Source organism: Trichophyton rubrum (assembly GCF_000151425.1).
Source record: "Trichophyton rubrum CBS 118892 genomic scaffold supercont2.1, whole genome shotgun sequence".
NCBI classification, from domain to species: Eukaryota; Fungi; Ascomycota; class Eurotiomycetes; order Onygenales; family Arthrodermataceae; genus Trichophyton; species Trichophyton rubrum.
Genome location: NW_003456428.1, coordinates 3,294,617 through 3,311,029, shown reverse-complemented (window position 1 = coordinate 3,311,029; position 16,413 = coordinate 3,294,617). Strand labels below are relative to the sequence as shown.

At 48.0% G+C, this 16,413-nt stretch overlaps 8 protein-coding genes across 9 annotated transcripts; 4 read left to right on the top strand and 4 right to left on the bottom strand.

Annotated features, from left to right (window-relative positions):
- Window positions 1-54: 54 nt before the first annotated feature.
- TERG_01247 (uncharacterized protein) lies at window positions 55-897 on the bottom strand (the record flags this gene model as incomplete). Its single annotated transcript, XM_003239217.2, has 1 exon — window positions 55-897. One exon carries the CDS (start codon window positions 895-897, stop codon window positions 55-57), a length of 843 nt encoding a protein of 280 aa, XP_003239265.2.
- Window positions 898-1,802: 905 nt separating this feature from the next.
- On the bottom strand, window positions 1,803-2,673 carry TERG_01246 (uncharacterized protein; the record flags this gene model as incomplete). Its single annotated transcript, XM_003239216.1, has 2 exons — window positions 1,803-2,236; window positions 2,322-2,673. The coding sequence occupies 2 exons, from the start codon at window positions 2,671-2,673 to the stop codon at window positions 1,803-1,805; spliced, it is 786 nt and encodes a 261-aa protein (XP_003239264.1).
- A 331-nt stretch (window positions 2,674-3,004) lies between these two features.
- Window positions 3,005-4,173, top strand: TERG_01245 (uncharacterized protein; the record flags this gene model as incomplete). Its single annotated transcript, XM_003239215.1, has 3 exons — window positions 3,005-3,163; window positions 3,230-3,398; window positions 3,455-4,173. The coding sequence occupies 3 exons, from the start codon at window positions 3,005-3,007 to the stop codon at window positions 4,171-4,173; spliced, it is 1,047 nt and encodes a 348-aa protein (XP_003239263.1).
- Window positions 4,174-4,343: 170 nt separating this feature from the next.
- TERG_01244 (uncharacterized protein) lies at window positions 4,344-5,260 on the bottom strand (the record flags this gene model as incomplete). The annotated part of the gene is made up of 5 exons (XM_003239214.1): window positions 4,344-4,406; window positions 4,469-4,874; window positions 4,952-5,061; window positions 5,128-5,162; window positions 5,227-5,260. The coding sequence occupies 5 exons, from the start codon at window positions 5,258-5,260 to the stop codon at window positions 4,344-4,346; spliced, it is 648 nt and encodes a 215-aa protein (XP_003239262.1).
- Window positions 5,261-6,419: 1,159 nt separating this feature from the next.
- TERG_01243 (uncharacterized protein) lies at window positions 6,420-7,745 on the top strand (the record flags this gene model as incomplete). Its single annotated transcript, XM_003239213.2, has 1 exon — window positions 6,420-7,745. One exon carries the CDS (start codon window positions 6,420-6,422, stop codon window positions 7,743-7,745), a length of 1,326 nt encoding a protein of 441 aa, XP_003239261.2.
- Window positions 7,746-8,116: 371 nt separating this feature from the next.
- Window positions 8,117-9,629, bottom strand: TERG_01242 (uncharacterized protein; the record flags this gene model as incomplete). Its single annotated transcript, XM_003239212.1, has 5 exons — window positions 8,117-8,692; window positions 8,752-8,822; window positions 8,885-9,049; window positions 9,118-9,203; window positions 9,298-9,629. The coding sequence occupies 5 exons, from the start codon at window positions 9,627-9,629 to the stop codon at window positions 8,117-8,119; spliced, it is 1,230 nt and encodes a 409-aa protein (XP_003239260.1).
- Window positions 9,630-9,859: 230 nt separating this feature from the next.
- Window positions 9,860-14,224, top strand: TERG_01241 (uncharacterized protein). 2 transcript variants are annotated; one of them, XM_047747732.1, is made up of 3 exons: window positions 9,860-11,164; window positions 11,237-11,722; window positions 11,792-14,224. In XM_047747732.1, exons 1-3 carry the CDS (start codon window positions 10,121-10,123, stop codon window positions 12,167-12,169), a joined length of 1,908 nt encoding a protein of 635 aa, XP_047603696.1. In that variant the 5' UTR covers window positions 9,860-10,120; the 3' UTR covers window positions 12,170-14,224. The 2 variants fall into 2 exon arrangements, with proteins under 2 accessions (XP_047603696.1, XP_047605368.1); XM_047749258.1 differs by having other exon boundaries at window positions 11,237-14,224.
- Window positions 14,225-15,100: 876 nt separating this feature from the next.
- Window positions 15,101-15,898, top strand: TERG_01240 (uncharacterized protein; the record flags this gene model as incomplete). Its single annotated transcript, XM_003239210.1, has 2 exons — window positions 15,101-15,601; window positions 15,662-15,898. The coding sequence occupies 2 exons, from the start codon at window positions 15,101-15,103 to the stop codon at window positions 15,896-15,898; spliced, it is 738 nt and encodes a 245-aa protein (XP_003239258.1).
- Window positions 15,899-16,413: the final 515 nt, after the last annotated feature.

The following is a 16,413-nucleotide window of genomic DNA, read 5'->3' as shown; positions in this document are numbered from 1 at the left end:
ATCTCTAGAGAAAACTCCAGGAAGCGTGGTAGTCGAATAGTGGAAATAATTCCTCTATATCACCTTGCGAGGATCCAGAGAAGAAATATTCAAACTCTTAGCATCGCCGTCGAAAACAAACTCGCTCATAAGTTTACCTGTTGCCGGTGCGTTCTGGATGCCCCAGCAGGTATGGCCGGTTGCTAGATACAAGCCTTCCGTCCTAGTCTTGCCGATAAGGGGGCTTCCTCGATCACCGGTGCCAGCTACGTTAGGAAGATAGCAGGCCTGCCGGACCAGCACCTCTCCATCCCGTAACTGGTCAGACACGCTTCCAATTGCGTTGATGATGTCCTCGCATCTGGACTTATCAACCTCGACATCAGCTGTAGATGACGGTAAAGGTACCAAAGTATCTCCTTCTCCACAGGCATATACGGTGTTGTCTGGCCGAGCGTAGATTTCAGGGCTGGTTGCAGAGAGTCTGCCTGACTTTGACTGTCCCGCTGGAAGAGTGATCTCGGTAAATAGAGTGTATGCTGAGATAGGGCGTGTTGGACGTAGGACAACACTATGTGCTCGAAGGGCTTCGATTGGGGCTGGCGGGAATATCCTTGATGTCCAGGGGCCCGCTGAAATGATAACGTCTGTAGCAGTGATAGTCTCTGTACCACCAGTGGCCTTTCTTTGGTATTTTAAAGACTTAACGGGGCCTTCTGAGTAGTCAATATCAGTAACCGTTCCCAGGACAACTTTTGCGCCCTTCTCTTCCGCCAGCTGTGCCATTGAAGTCGTAAAAAGGTACGGATGCACCTGTGCGGTTGTTCCCTTGCCTCCCATCTCCTCGTACGCCCTTAGCACTGCAGGATCGAACCAGTCAAGGTCTTCTGGGAACCCGGCAGCCTTCAGCGTCGCCATGGCATCATCGCTTCTCTTTCCCAGAGAGACCGCCGCTTTGCCGGATTTCGACTTGTCAGCCTGGTTTCTGGCCCGACCATCTGCGATAAGCTGTCCGCATCCAACTTCCCTATATCCCCATCTGTCTACTCCGCCATGTTCTTTTGCTAGTTGGGCATGTAGTTGGAAGCTCAAAGGGACGATTACTTTGGGGTATGCCCACAGAGCTAGCAACCCACCAGCCTTGCCAGACGCTCCGCCAGCAATCTCCGAGGCCTCGAGAATTGTTATTCTGTGTTTCGAGGGATCGTACGAAGGATGTCTTGTTAGGAAATAGGCGCAGCAGCATCCAATTATCCCGCCGCCTGGTAAATTAGATGTTAGACTTGTGTTCGATTATTAGGAGGGGTGAAGCCTACCGATAATGACAATGTCCCGCTCCCTACCAATATCAGTCATTCTGGCTGGTGACTCTAAGGTATTCTCGAGATGGCGCTGCCTATAACGAGAATTACACTATATCAACGTCCTCAATAGTGTTTGCTCCTAACAAGGCTAGTAGATGTCTCCTCCGCCCGTAGTCAAGAAAGTTGTGCCTTTTCCCTATGACGTCGTAAAAATATTTCTTCGATCCCCGCGAAAAGGGAGAATCCACAACCGCAGCCCTGTATACCGAACTTCTTCGAAAACAGCAAGACAACGAATGAAATAAAATCGGGTATTTTTCTCAATGCTGCAGCGTCTCTAATTATACAAATGGTGGTCATATCCCAGAAGTGAAAGCAAGAAAAGGCAATGAATTAGCAATAACCAAGGTCACCCAGGAGTAGATAGTGTATGAAAACAGTGAAAAGAAAGAAAAGAAATAACGCTCAGAATGCTGTTTAAAAAGGTGGGTAGATATAATAAAGAAGAAAACAGTGCTGTTATCGAGTTGGACTCAGCGGCTTGTTGAATCCTCCCACACGGTTCATGTACTGTCTGTACTGTGTCTTCTTCTCTTTGCGAACACCGGAGACGTTGTTTCCAGGGACTTTAGTGTTCTGCGTACTCTTGAAGGATGAGAACCCCATGGCCCTCATCATCACTTGGTCTAGGTCGTCAGGATCGTCTGGTATGTCTACCTCCATTTCGTTTTGCCGGCCGGACTTGGTGGACGGTCGTGCAGATCCAGACAGGCCATTGGGTTCTCTGCTGTCTCCTCGACGTCGGCTGTATTTTGCATCTCCCCGGTCAGGCCCACCTCTACGGGTAGGTGATCGTGAGCGGGCCCTACGGCCATTTCGTGCAGGAGATCGTGACCTCGACGGCGACCTGCTAATAGATCTCTCGCGGTGTCTCTTGGATCTAGAAGCGTAATCTATATATACAACATTATATCAGCACTCTATCATTATGACGCTCATGAAAGAGAGAGCGTATGTAGTGTGTAAATATACACATACCACGTCGAGAGCTGTATCTGTCCCTGCTCAAGCTCCGCTCTCTACCTTTGCCGCCTCTACCATCTCTGTCAAGATCTCTCCAGGTATCTCGTGGGTAATCTCGAGCTCGTCTGTCCCTTGACCGGCTTCTGTCTCGTCGTCTCTCCCCTCTGTCCCGAGATCGCGATCGAGATCGCACTTGTCGCTCCCCCTTGGGACCATTCCTGGAGACCTCCTCATTGCCCGCTGCCATGTTTTTCGGAGTAGAACTAAGTTCTTTAGATTCACCATCGGACCGCGTGGTATTATCATTCATATCCCACATTGCTGAGCTGTCTGTCCTTCTGGCGCGTTTGGCTGGCGGTTCGACCATAGTGTCAAGCATGAGGCGAAAATCCACAATCACAACAATATCTCAGTGAAAATAAGGGGCAAAGGTATACCGAATAGCTGCTAATATCGCCCGAATCTCGTCTCTGCTGCTGCTTAACACGGGCTCAAATGTTTGTTTGCTTCCTCGTTGCTTGCTTGCAGATTGAAAATGAACGAAAAACTTCTACGGCGGACGGAAAAAGCCAAGAGTGCCTCAATGATTTTCTTTTTGTGGTTTTACGGGCAGAGAAAGATTTGATAGACAGAAGAGACAACAACAACTCTGCTAGGTAGAACTACAGCAATATACAGAGGAGTAAAGGCTTGCTGAAATGGCTCCTAATGATGTGTCTCACCGTCGAACCCATAACTTGCTGCTGATATCGAAGCTGCTCAACCTCCGGGAGGGTGCTGCGCCGTTAACTCTCGTGCAAGACTCGCTGGAGCAGCCAGCCGCTCCGCTCTTAAAGGAGTACATTCGACGAACCAAAGTATTTATACTTGAGCCCCCCTATAGCTATGATTTAAAGTAGTGTGTCTGACGGCTTTTCCACTAGCTATCTAAAGGACATGTAACCTTCGTCTCCTTCGATACATTGACTCGCCCGGCTGGTGCTGACACATTCATAAACGCCGCTGGAAAGCCATACGAGCTGATCGCAGAAGAGGTGACATCGTCTTATACTGCCTCCCAGCCTACAGGAAACCAGAATACCACTCCCAAAAGTAAGTATTTCGGAGAAGACTTTTGTTTGTTCAATCTGCTAAAGCACGGACCTTAGGATATCTTGTCATAGTTGATTCAGTACATCCATTGCTTTCTCCAAGAGCTGGCGCAAAGACTGTTTATCTGCCTGAATACCTCAGCTCTCTGTTGGGGCCTGCTTCACCCCATGTGCAAGTCTCTCTTGTTTTGGTTTATCACCGTCATATACCATCTTCACCCAGCTCGAATCCGTACGCCCCATCACCGCTCTCCCTCTTGACATACCTCGCCACGACAATAATCACAACCCATTCAATGTCTCAGATGCTGGCTCGAAAGGCAGCTATAGATAGAAGTCTGGCGCCTCCAGTATTTGGACTGGAGGAAGAAGTCGACGGTGTTTTAATTGGAAGGGTTAATCAACACTTGAAGGGCGGGAAACAAGACGGAATTGTCCTGGAAATGGAACATAGGCGGAAGAGCGGACGTGGCATAGTCGAGTGGTATTTTCTGCCACATGCATCTAAATACTCTACCAAACAAGTTACGGAGGTGGTCATTTTGCTTGATGACCATCCGCTGTATAAACGGAAGGACACTGAAGTGAACGAGGAAGCATGGGAACCCGAATCAACCTTCGAACTTGGCCTAACGGAAAGACAGCGGAGAGAGAGGGATAATGTGGTGCTGCCTTATTTCGATGCCCAGAAGGGTAACGGTCCCGGGGAGGGTGGACGTATCCTCTATGACATGGGCGAGGAAGACGACTTCGATGAAGAGGAGGACGAAATCTGAGCAGAATCAGCGATTGCCGGCAAGAGAAAAGCGAAAGTCCTCAGAAATTCCATGGTCCATTAATAATAGGACATGCGAGGGCTTACACCAAAGGATACAACATTGTGAGCAATTGCATCGTCGTCTGGAAGGCATTTTGGTGTGTATGATTATGGACATTAATAACTGCGCTAGAAGAACCGCCACCAGATGAGAAGGATAAAGATGAAGCCAACTCCCGCAAAAGGACCGTACTTTCAAGCTGCGTTAGTATCCAGCTTCCACAGTGCGGGCGAATGAACTGATAGGCACATACCTGTTTAATCAACAATTCCCAGTTTATTCGAACAGCAGCCTTTCGGTATTTCTTGCTGTCCTCCCGCAGCCTCCCGGACATTTCTCCCATGCGCTCCAGGCTATCACCTCGGTACAAGAGATCTTCTATATTTTTGGTCATCACCTTAGTGACATCTTTTAGTTCATCATTCAATTTATCGATGTTCTGGGATGCTCGGCTATCTTGGTATGACTTCTTGGTTCGTTGGATAAAGGAGTCAAACTCGACAAAGGCGTATGGTCGTAAAGAGGAAGAGAGATATCTTGTTGGAGAATAGGTGTTAAAGAACTCTGTCGCGATATCGGATAGATATGAGAAGGCGAGTTTGCGGGGATACGATTGCTCTGCGATACATAGGAAGCAGATGTCGTCCTGAATGATGTAACTAGAACAGCCAAGTTAGCATCCACATTCGATATCTCTTCATTACCCGGTATCTCCTTAGGGAATCCATCTCCGTACTGTAGACTATAGCGCCCCGAAGATATGCTAGCTTGTTGCTCCGAGTTGCGATTCAACCGCGCAACTATCTCTTTGGTCTGCGACTTAACATCTGACAGCTCTGACTCGGCCTATAGATAACTCGTTAGCGCATTCAATTTCATTTAAGAGTCCACATCCTGCAGCAACACACGCACCTGTTCATTGTCTACAGAAGCCGCAAGCATCAAGCCTAGAAGAGGACAAACATCTTAGCCTCAACACGTTCACAGGTCCAGACACAGAACACTACCCACCGTCCAGCCGGGAAATCTGTGTTGATATAACCATATTGACGACCCTTATTGTTCACTTCGGCGAAAATAAATTGTCCTTTACCGCAGTTAACTGTTGACTGCTGACTGTTTTCTTTCTTGAAGCCAGATTCTGTTGATTTTTTATTTACTTGACAAGAATGAGAAGATGAAGCGCAAGGCGGTGTCGGGCGGCAGAACTAGCTCCCCCCAAAAGCTGTAAGTACATCAACCTCAAACGCCAACGTCAACTCCAACGCTCACTACGGTACAAGAAGGGCTGTTTTTTGATCTTTACTCTTTTTTTTCTAACTCTTTTTATTGGCCCTTTACTGTTTGCTTTTATTAGGCAGTTGGGATATGCTAAGATCTGGAAACTGGTAGGCGTGGGCAGCAGGGTGCGCTGGACGATGCGACTCCTACGAAAAAGACAGCTCGATCTTCAAATGAGACGAAGCTGAAGATGCCACCCAAAACGGCCTCTAATAAGCGCAAGTCCGCTAGAGGAACTAAGAAGAATCCATGGGTTGATGAAGAATTTGTGATGACAAGTGAGAAATCTCCTCTTGTCGACATTGATTTAGCGGTATGTGGTGGTTGATCTTGCAACATCTGAGTGTTGCATTTGGCTGATTGATTGATGTTAGAAACTCTTCACCAAACCCGAGGCATGGACGTGTCTAGATGAAGGAGAGAAAAAAGAGATTCTTTCTCTACTTCCCGAGAGCGTACACCCAGATGTAGAACCTTCTGCTGAGAATCCAGATGGGATCATTCCGCCCCTTGCCGAAGAGTTTCTGCGCTCAACCGTTTGGCGTGATGCAACCCGTCAATTCCAACTAGACCTTGCGAACGGAAAATATGACCCTCAATGGCAGAAGCAGGCACATAAAGCAGTAAAAGAAAGGGCCGAGGGAAAGTTTGATGCCAAAAAGGAGCGAGATTTTGAGGCATTCTGGGGACAGAAACAGCGCTATCACACCAATGTGCCAGCCGGTGATAGTGCCACTGTTGACTTCAAAACTTTAGTCACCAACGGTGTATTCGAAGTGGGTGACGTTTGGAAATACTCGCGTTCTCAGGGAAAAGGGGCGGAAAAGTTTCTGGTTGAGAAAGAGGTAGCTGTATGCCTTGCATTTACTCTTCCCCCCACGCACCCCACGATTAGGCCTTAGCTCACGGTATACTATCAGGTCATGAGTTTGGATGGAGAGACCCTTACTTTTGCTATTCCTCCTGGCAGGCGCGTGTTCATACCTTCACTGACCAAGTGTCAGCCAGTGGCTACGCCAGCGCCAGAACCTATACCCGATCATCCAGTTGAACGTGAGGCTAGGCCGGAGCCTAAAGTTGAACCCAGGGTCAAAACTGAACAAGAAGCTAGCTCAGAGGAGATTTCGAATACAGATACGTCACAAGTTGTTTCGACAGGGCCTCAAGTTTGTGATCCAGACCGGAGTATTGCCCAGGAATATATAATGAGTAACAACCAGAGTGTTATCACCGCGAACCTCGCAACAGAACCTAATAATTCCTCAGCAAGAAATGAAAATTGTTTTGGTAACAAAGCAATTGTTGAGACATCTATACCCCAGAACCGTTCAGGCATTAACACAACTATGGACATTGATCCATCCAACGATGTTACTCCCAGTGTTGAATCAGAAGCAGCCAAGGAAATCAATGGTCGTACGCAAATGCGTTTTCTAGGAAAGCCCTTTATTGATGAACTTCTAGATGATAGTGATGACTGCAGTATCGTGTCTGATCCACCAGATATGATTGATGAGATAGATGATGCGGATTTCCACAGATCCTTACAAGAGCTTGGACCTTTACCACCTTTAAATACTCCATATGTGCCGTTCAATTTCAAGGCAGATCCTTCCGGTTCTAGAAAAGTTTCATCATCTACTGAGCCTGAAGTTGCGGTCGTAGGGGTGCTGCCAACTGGCCATACTGATGCTACAAATGGTGCTTGGCCCGAACGGTCTCACCCATTGGTACCAAAAGACGATACATGTGAATCTTCTACCCTTATGGAAACAGCAATCGCAACGGAAACTGAGCCGCAAGTCTCCGAAATATCCCACCAACCACATACCAGCCAGTCCAACGGTCAAGCATCCGTACATCCAAAAGTTGATACAGGCGATAATACTCAAACAAAAACCAGAACACCAGATATTTGGCCAGAAACATCGAATCAGCCAAGTCTTGGTTCTCCTGGTACTCTCAGCACGAAGCCCGGAGTTATGTTGGAAGTGCCAGATAAAACGAGCTTTCCTTCCGAGGGTAGAAATGCCCCTGTTCCTGAAAGTCCCAATGGCGTCGAGCCAGTAATATTCCCAGGCGTCACAGGACCTATGTCTTTGATTAGAAAGATTCACGAAATTGATGGCCGAGAATCGTCTGCCCGAGTCGCAAATGCATGGATGCTTTTCCGTTGCATCAGAAACAACCAGGACATGGGTACACTTTGGGAGGTCCGGCACAGCTGGTATACCCGATCAAAACGGTGAATATGACGTTGGTACTTGGTATTGGTAAGGCAAGATGACCTAATAATACGTGCCGATTGCCAGGGTGCTACGCAGGATATCGCTCTTGAAAGAAATTGGAGCCCGCTTGAATATGCCCTAGATCCCTGGATTTCCCTTTGTACGATAATGGCTCATCCTGGATAGATTTTTCAATTGAATAACTTCATGGGCATGTTCCGCGGGACTATTTCCGGAGGAAATAGTCTTGGCATATTTTTAGGAATTGATTAATGAATACGAACTGCCGAAGTTGTACCATTTCACGTTTTTCTTGGTCTACACCATCGTAAGTATATACATGAACATAAGGTCATGATGTCACATAGCCAAGATATATCTACAAAGCCGCTTTAAGTCTCAGATTGGACCACTACCTCGTCGCTCGTGACCCTAGAAGGATTCTCTGTGCTATTAATATCCACAGCACAGCTGCACTCGATGAAGTCTTCGAGCTCTTCGCTGACCGTCTTCAATTTCTCCTTCACACGTGCAACCGACTCTGCTCCAACTATATGTCTGGCAGGCGGGTCTTCATGACCTCCAATGGCAGTGACCGCATACATGGTTTCCCCCATAAGCATTTCCAGATGCTCAGAGCCGAGTGGTGGATAAAGTGAGACGCCAGAAGATGCGGAGAGAGGCTCGTCATTATCTTTTGTATACTCTTGCTTCACACTTCCTGGAGAAGACAACGGCGCCTGTGTACTTGGCGGGAAATGGGCTGACCGGGCATATCCGCTGAAACCCGGAAGCTGGGAAAGTACGCTGTTCATAATTCTTCGAAAAAGGGGAGCATGGTTTTGGGCTGGATTGTAGGCGTCAAGTGGTGGGACGCTAGTGATCAGATTGGACAGTACCCCTATCTCAACGCTGCTTTGGAGGATTGTGATTCGAATATTGAATGGCGCCACCTCGTATGCAAGGCTCTGTTGCATATATTAATAAATATATCGTCTTGAGGAGGGGTTTGACAGGTATGGCTCACGTCACAATAACCGTCTAATGCCCATTCTGCAGCACAGTATACTCCAAGACCAGGTGTTCCGATATGCCCGGCTATTATTACATTAGCATATTGCGCGACGAGAGGTTCGTGTAGTTAAGGATATTAATCTTACTAATTCCCCCCAGGACCATAAGATGCCCGGATCTCTGGAGCCGCATTTGTGGAAGAGCAGACTTGATCAAGTTCACGGGTCCAAAGTAGTTAGTTTCAAACTGGTCTTTCAGCAGCATTCTTGCTCGCTCTGAAGTCGCAAGCTCTTCAACAGATCCAATGACGGCTACCAACGCTCATATCAGCAACTGTCGTTCGAGTAGAAGCTAATCAGGGAGGGTTCGACGGGCACACCTTGGCTTGTGCAGCAGAGAACGATGTCAATTCTTCCGTATTTGTTTATCGTGCTAGCAATTGCAGCCTGGCAGTCGCTCATTATCCTATAGACATCTAAGTTAGCCTTTGTCATGAGAGGCGCGTCTCCCCATGTCCCTAGTTTTCCGTCATTGAAGCTGTATGCCACTCCATTCATACCTGATATCAAGATTCACAACATCAAATCTTTCTTTCCAGCCGCTAGTCTCCTGGCCCGGTTCCGCATTGTCTAGCTCTTCGAGGAAGTCTTCGAAAGCAGTGACCCTGGGATTTTCTCGTTCAGAGTCTGCGGGACAGCGGCCGCAAACCACGTAGTCGCCATGCGCAAGGATCTGGCGAGCTAACGAAATTCCTATGGGAGAGTCACCAGAGGAAAACAGCCAGACTCGCGGATTCTCATGTGCCGGAAACTGGGATTGGCCTGCTGATGAAGCTGTTGCAGCGGCAGATGGCGCTGGTGGTGCTCCTGTGCCTGCGAGGTTGTTTTCCATTATTGATTCGCTTTGCGGGTAAATTGAAAGCCCATCTCGAGGCCCAGCGGAAGAGCAACTCCGGCCGGCCACGGCGTGTGTATCTCTCTCAGCGTCGAACGGGCCTAAAGAGCCAGTCGCATGTCGGTTGTTTCGTCGGAGTTTGAAGCGGCGGCGGCGGCTCTTTTGGTTGCGATCTTGGTTTATTGCTAGATTGCGGCGGGACGCTGCGCTCTCATTGGCTGTTCTCGCACCTCGGGCGATAACGTAAAAGATATCTGGCGCTTCTTCTACGACTTCGACAACACCTTCGTCTCGACAACGCACGCCGCGAGACTCAGTCGGTTTTGGATAGTCACTCTCGAGGCTTGCTTCGACAGCAAAGATGCCAGAAGCACCCAGAGGTAATGCGCGGCAGGAGGAGGAGACCGTGAGTCGGCCATCTGGAACCTACTTCCGACGTAGACAAGGCTAACACAAGCTCTCACAAGCTACAGTCGGCCCTCCAGCCCATGTTAAAGGGGTTTATCATGCTAGTGGTCTCCCAGTTCGTGCTGACGAAGGCTATGAACTATTGGAACGCACCCAATGGCGCTGGCGGCGCAGCTGCTGTCAAGAACTCTTTCCCAAAATTCTCCGAACGGCCCGACCAGGACACAATTACAAACGCGACTTATTTTCCAGTTAAGGCTGTGCCGATGTGGGAACCGGACAGCAAGCTAGACATTGCGATACACATTACGCCATCTACTACATTTCCCCTCCCAAAGGATAGCAAGGTACTAGATGAGAAGGAATTTGATACTGCAGACACAAAGGAGCTTCGAGAAATCAGTACTACTGTGTTCATCCCAAAGGCAGTGCAGAATAATGAGACTCTCTGGGCTCACTTTTTTGTTGCACTTTCGGGACATCCGCAGTACTCGAATCAGGAAGGTTATAGCTCTAACACAGCGTATAACTTTTCTCACCCAGTTAACCAGTATCTGCCAAAAAAAAAAGCCAAAAAGCTCCGGAACCTATTGGATGCAGCTAATGAGACTGAAGTGGTGGAAGAAGAGCCAAAAGTAGTGAAGATTGGCTCCTTTTACCACCCAAACCTCACTGTATCTCTCGTTCCTGACCAGGGGGCTATAAGTCTCCAGTCCACTCATCCCTCTATTCGCCGGTTCCTTCAGCTGGAACGGACCGGTGCCAGAGATGGCTCTGGGGAACTAGGCTGGTATTATCCGACTTTCTTCTTCAATCGTTTCTGGCAGCTTAGGAACCATATGATAGAGCTCAACTCCACTGTCAACGAAGTTCCACTGCGCATTACCTTGAACACCATCAAGCAATGGCAGTTCGCCATAATGTCTAGCATTGAGGATGATTCCAAGCAGAAGCAGCATCAGGCGGCCTTTGGGGGCCCAATCCCACCTACGTCGGGTGATGGGAGCGAGGTTGAGATGATTAAGGAAGTGCTTTTGGATACCAATATCTATCTTCTTATCACCACCGGTGTTGTTGGTGTTTTGCATACGATATTCGAGTTCCTCGCTTTCAAGAATGACATCGTAAGTGACGTATCCCCGTTTAGCCCTTGTGCATGTACAAATCTGAATGGCAAATACTTACCGAGTTACTAGTCCCACTGGAGGAAGAAGAAGGACGTCGTTGGAACTTCTGTCCGTACAATAATTGCAAATGTCTTCATGCAGCTGATCATTTTCTTGTACCTGCTTGACAATAATGAGAATACATCATGGATGATTCTCGGTGGTCAAGGCTTTGGTATAGTCGTTGAAGCTTGGAAAATCACAAAGTCGGCTAACGTCCGCATTCGCCCCCCACCAGCTAACTCATACCTCTCATTCCTCCCATACATAATTGTTCTTGAGGACAAACACAAGCTTAGTGAGACCGAAAAGAAAACTCAGGAGTACGATGAAATTGCATTCAAATGGTTGTACATTGCTGCCGTTCCGTTATTGATTGGGTACGCCATATACAGCCTGCTGTATGAGACCCACAAGTCATGGTACTCCTATGTTATTGAGACGCTTGTTGGTAGTGTCTATGCCTATGGTTTCCTCATGATGGTTCCAAGCCTGTATATCAACTATCGTCTCAAGGTCAGTGAATTTTTCGCGCCTGTTTATACATCCAGAGAAATCGCTTTAGCTAACGCAACATGGCAATAGTCTGTTGCACATATGCCCGGAAAAGCGCTCACTTACAAGTTCCTGAACACATTCATCGATGACTTATTTGCATTTACCATCAAGATGCCAACGCTGCATCGACTTGCAACCCTCCGAGATGACATTATCTTCTTCATCTGGCTCTATCAAAGCTGGAAGTACAAGGTTGACTACACGCGAGTCAACGAATTTGGCCAAGGGGGAGATGACGACGAAGAAGAGGAAAAGGTGCAAGCCACTCAGAAGAGCGAGGAGAATACCTCCGGTGGCGATTCGAAGACAGAAGAACCGTCCGCTCCCGCAGTCAAAGCGGGTGAGAGTGAAGTTTTCTCTTCCGCAAAGGCGTCATCAAAGGGCTCCATGCGGAAAAGGAAGTAAACTGCAATCAGTGCTCCATTCTACCGGGCCATTCCGTCCCAGGCAGCCATCCAGTATTCCTTTTTCTTTTATGTGAGCATTGGGGGAATCAGGAAGGGTATCACTCACTCTAAAAATGAAAACCATATATACGAAATAATCGGTTAATGTCCCCAATAGTGCAGCACCTGTTGATAACCAGAAGCGGTGCATTATTCTGCCATAGCATACCCTGTCTTAATGAAGGCACAGCCCATGGCTTCTCCCTGTTGATATCGAGTATAGTTTTGACAATCTTCGGGCTAGATAGAGATATTGAATTTAACTCACGGATAGTCATATTCTTGTAGAATAAGTAGACCCCCCTCCCTCCCCTTGTGAATACTATACTAATAATACACCGTATACATGTGCCCTACAGTATTCGAACCGGAAAGCTTTGTAATGGATTGGGATACCTTATTTACACGAGTGAGCCCCTGGCCCACACACATCATTACCAACGAAGTAAAGGGTGGATGAGACAGAACAGGCGGACTTATACGAAGCACGAAATACACCCCATTATGAAAGGTAATGTGAGCGAGCAGTATACCTTCTCAAAGGCCGTATTCCGAGACTAATATATCCTTCCTGCTGCCCCTGTACTTGCAAGAATCAAAATAGCAAGATCGTCGCTAACACCCCTGCGTATAGGATAAGACGATGTAGACATACCCAGCCGTCTCCCCACAGTCCCAGAGACAAATCCCATTTATCCAAACTCTACTTCAGAGACTGAAGATGATGCCACGAGTGGTACTCCGTAGCTTAGCTTTACCGGTTTTAGGAAGAGCGAGAGGGGTGGTTTTATGTCCTTCATACGATCTGAGTGTTTCAGAAGTGGTCTAACTAGTCTAGTACACTTGCAGCTCTATAGCGTGCATGAGGGCGATCATCATTACCATGATTCTGGAATTTCGGGCTTTTACATCTGGCCAGCAAATTGCCAGGGGTAGTGCCTTGGCCATAGAGGAAGTATCAGGCATATCTTCCTTGGTATACTTCCATAACAAAAGCATATACAGCCACCGGGAGTTGTATCTTTTGACTTTCCTAGATAGCCTTTGATATCCTTGAGTATGGCTTTGCGGAGAGTATCTTTAGGCCCCATTAGATTTGCCATTGTCAGGGAAATGCTGCATGGGAATCCACGGCTCAAGGGGAGGGCTATCCTAGCATGAAATGCACGACAGACTTCATTCAGCATCGAGCCTGAGCGGGGTAGCCAGCCATACAGAACTTCTCTGTGATTCCCAGAGGGTATTGTGCTCCATCTTACATACCCTAAAATCGGACAAGTAATGGCATCCCCTTGGGCGCTGATCGAATGCTACTCGAACATCAGAAGAACGCACGCAGATCAAAGTCCCATGTACCTGACTAAAAAAGGGCAAACGTCACGGACTTGGTGTGCGCGGTTAATTTGGCAGCCTGACGCTGGGATCCCCTAGACTAGCATGTTGGCCACGACATAACTCTTCCTTGTCCTCGGAAATGCATCTGAAAACGGTCAAGGGTAAGAAAGCAATCCCGTCCTGGTGCAGAGGCGAGAAAAGTATAATAGACTGCTGAGGACTTCAACCCCAGATATTAGTGCTAGGTGATGTTTATCAGCAGAAGTTAACTGAAGCGAGATAAACAGGGTCGAGGGTGATACCATGCATGCTCTTCGATGCAGCCGCCGTCTTGGATGTCTTGATGTCTTCTCAGATGTCCCGGCGTTGCTGGCGTGCTCGACGATGTTGCTGGTTGCCTCTTCTTAAGGTTCCATTATAAACAAGTCACATGAGCAGTAGGCTCTTAGGTGGCAGTGGACATGTTTATCTCCCGGATTAATAATCACCCGCGCCAAGACCCACGATTAAGCTCGTGGAGTTTGATCGTCGGATCTGCAAAACATCGACATAAACATCGACATTGCAGCGAAAAGGGAGACTCTAGATGCCAGAACTCTCTAGACAGTCGTCTCTTTTCACTCAGATATGATGTTTTGATGGTTACTGTGCCGGCCTTCAAAAGGCCGACCTTGGATCATGGGCAGGGAGGGCTGTTTCTACCTGAAACCGCCCTTCGGTTCTAGGGTTACCCCAGGTTTCTCTATTTCGACAAGGCTGGGCATAAAAAAACAGTTGACTGATCCGTTTCTTCTTCATGATGGCCTCTTCTGGGGATGCAAGGCTCCCCTCGTATCATCTCGTACTCCCTGCCTGGGTTGCCGGCCTGCTGGTGCTGGGTCCTGTGAACCGTGCTGGCACCGTTAACTTTGGTGTAGCAAACGCACGCATGGTACCGGGGGTCCAGTCCACTTCCCCTTTCTCTTGTTATTCCTAGTATTTTGTTATCCGCTGGACCTGACATATCAGCTGTGCCGCTAGAGAGTGCAGTCTATTTTACTAGCAGCTGGAGCGGAAATTAGATTTCTGATAACAATGATGCATTGGGGCTTTTTTTTTAACTTCCGTTGGCGAAAAGAGGACAGCCATCATTTCGCATGCATCATGACGTCTCCACGTTTCCCCGTCTTCCATATGCAAAGTCTGGCTCCAGTGACTTGGCATTGGCCATATTCTGTGATAGCTGCGGTCAGGTGGGATGCTGGACGGCTGGTTTGGGTCACGAAGATGCAACACTCTCAGATATTGGTTCACTTTGGACAACTCTCATGGAGGTTTGATCTCGCGTATGGTCGGAAGATGAACACGAACTTGTGGTCTATAGAGGGTATCCGCTATCGTTCGATACCACCCTGATCTGATCTGTCAATCCTGGCCATATCCCAGAGAAAAGTTATATAAACCCAATGCGTGTCCCCAATGTTCCGTTTATTTCTTTCCCTTACATCTCAGCTCGATACCAATATCTCTCTCATTCACCACCTGAGAATTAGTCAACACATTGTTCCATCTCAAGATGAAGTCTGCAGCTATTCTTGCTCTCTTGGCCCAGGCCCTTGCTGTTACCGCCCAGCCACTTGAAGGTGACAGAACTCCAGGCACTCGTACCTTGGACCTCCCCAACTTCCCCGGTGGTAGCGTTCCAACTCGCGGCGTCGAAAAGCGCGCTGATCTCCCTCCAGATAACGGTGGCGGCAACGCTCCTGACCCAGACAAGGTTCACATTGTTGGTGTCACCTATGGCGGCACTGGATGCCCTGATGGCACTGTGAGCCATGTTCTGTCCGACGACCGCCAGGTCATGACCCTCATCTTTGATCAATATGTGGCTCAGATTGGGCCGGGTGTCAATACCAAGGAGAACCGCAAGAACTGCCAACTCAACATCAATCTCCGCTACCCAGGTGGATTCCAGTTCTCTGTCTTCTCTGCGGATTACCGTGGATACGCAAACCTTGAGAAGGGTGTCTCTGGTACCCAGAAGTCCATCTACTACTTCTCTGGTCAGACCGAGCAGGTTAGTTCTCTCTTGTCTCACCTTTCCTGGTTTTGAGCTCTACACTAATGTACTACTCAGACCTCCACGAGCACCACATGGAAGGGCCCAATTGACAAGGATTACATCCTTCACGACGAAGCCAACCAGACCTCTACTGTCTGGTCTCCATGTGGAGCTAACGGTGCTTTGAACATTAACTCCCAAGTCAGACTCACCTCTACTGACCGCAACGCTCGCGGTATTCTCACCAACGACTCCGTCGACACGAGCTTTAAGCAAATCGTCCACGTCAGATGGCAACAGTGCACCAACTAGATCTCGCGCCAGAGGTCACGACAATAATCCCAGAGGCTCATCCGGATTGAACGAATGGACAACCCATCCACAAGCCTGCGAATGGCTCCTCTTGAGCTGAGCATGGATATACTCGGCTCGCCATGTGCCCTGTACTTATTTGTCATTTTCACGCCAGCCGGGTTATGCTTTGATTTATGAACTTACCGTATATTTTTATTCTCCTTCCTCTCTCTTCTTATGTTTCCTGTTTCCATTCAACCCTCATATATCTCTGTGCCGCCCAACTCCCGTCTCTGGGTTCCTCTTTGTGGAAACAATTCATTCTTATCTAAGAGTTCAGCCTAGGGTACTTAGATATATTATACCTTTCATTCGCGTAATCTTCTCAATGCATCTTTGTTCTTTCCTCGTAGTATGTATATAATTTGCATATTACGTAAACAAATTTGACTCTCACTAGGCGAACTTTGTTCCTGAGTGTTCCTTCGGGGCGCGTAAGAAACGCGATAGTTAATCACCAACACAGAAGTCAA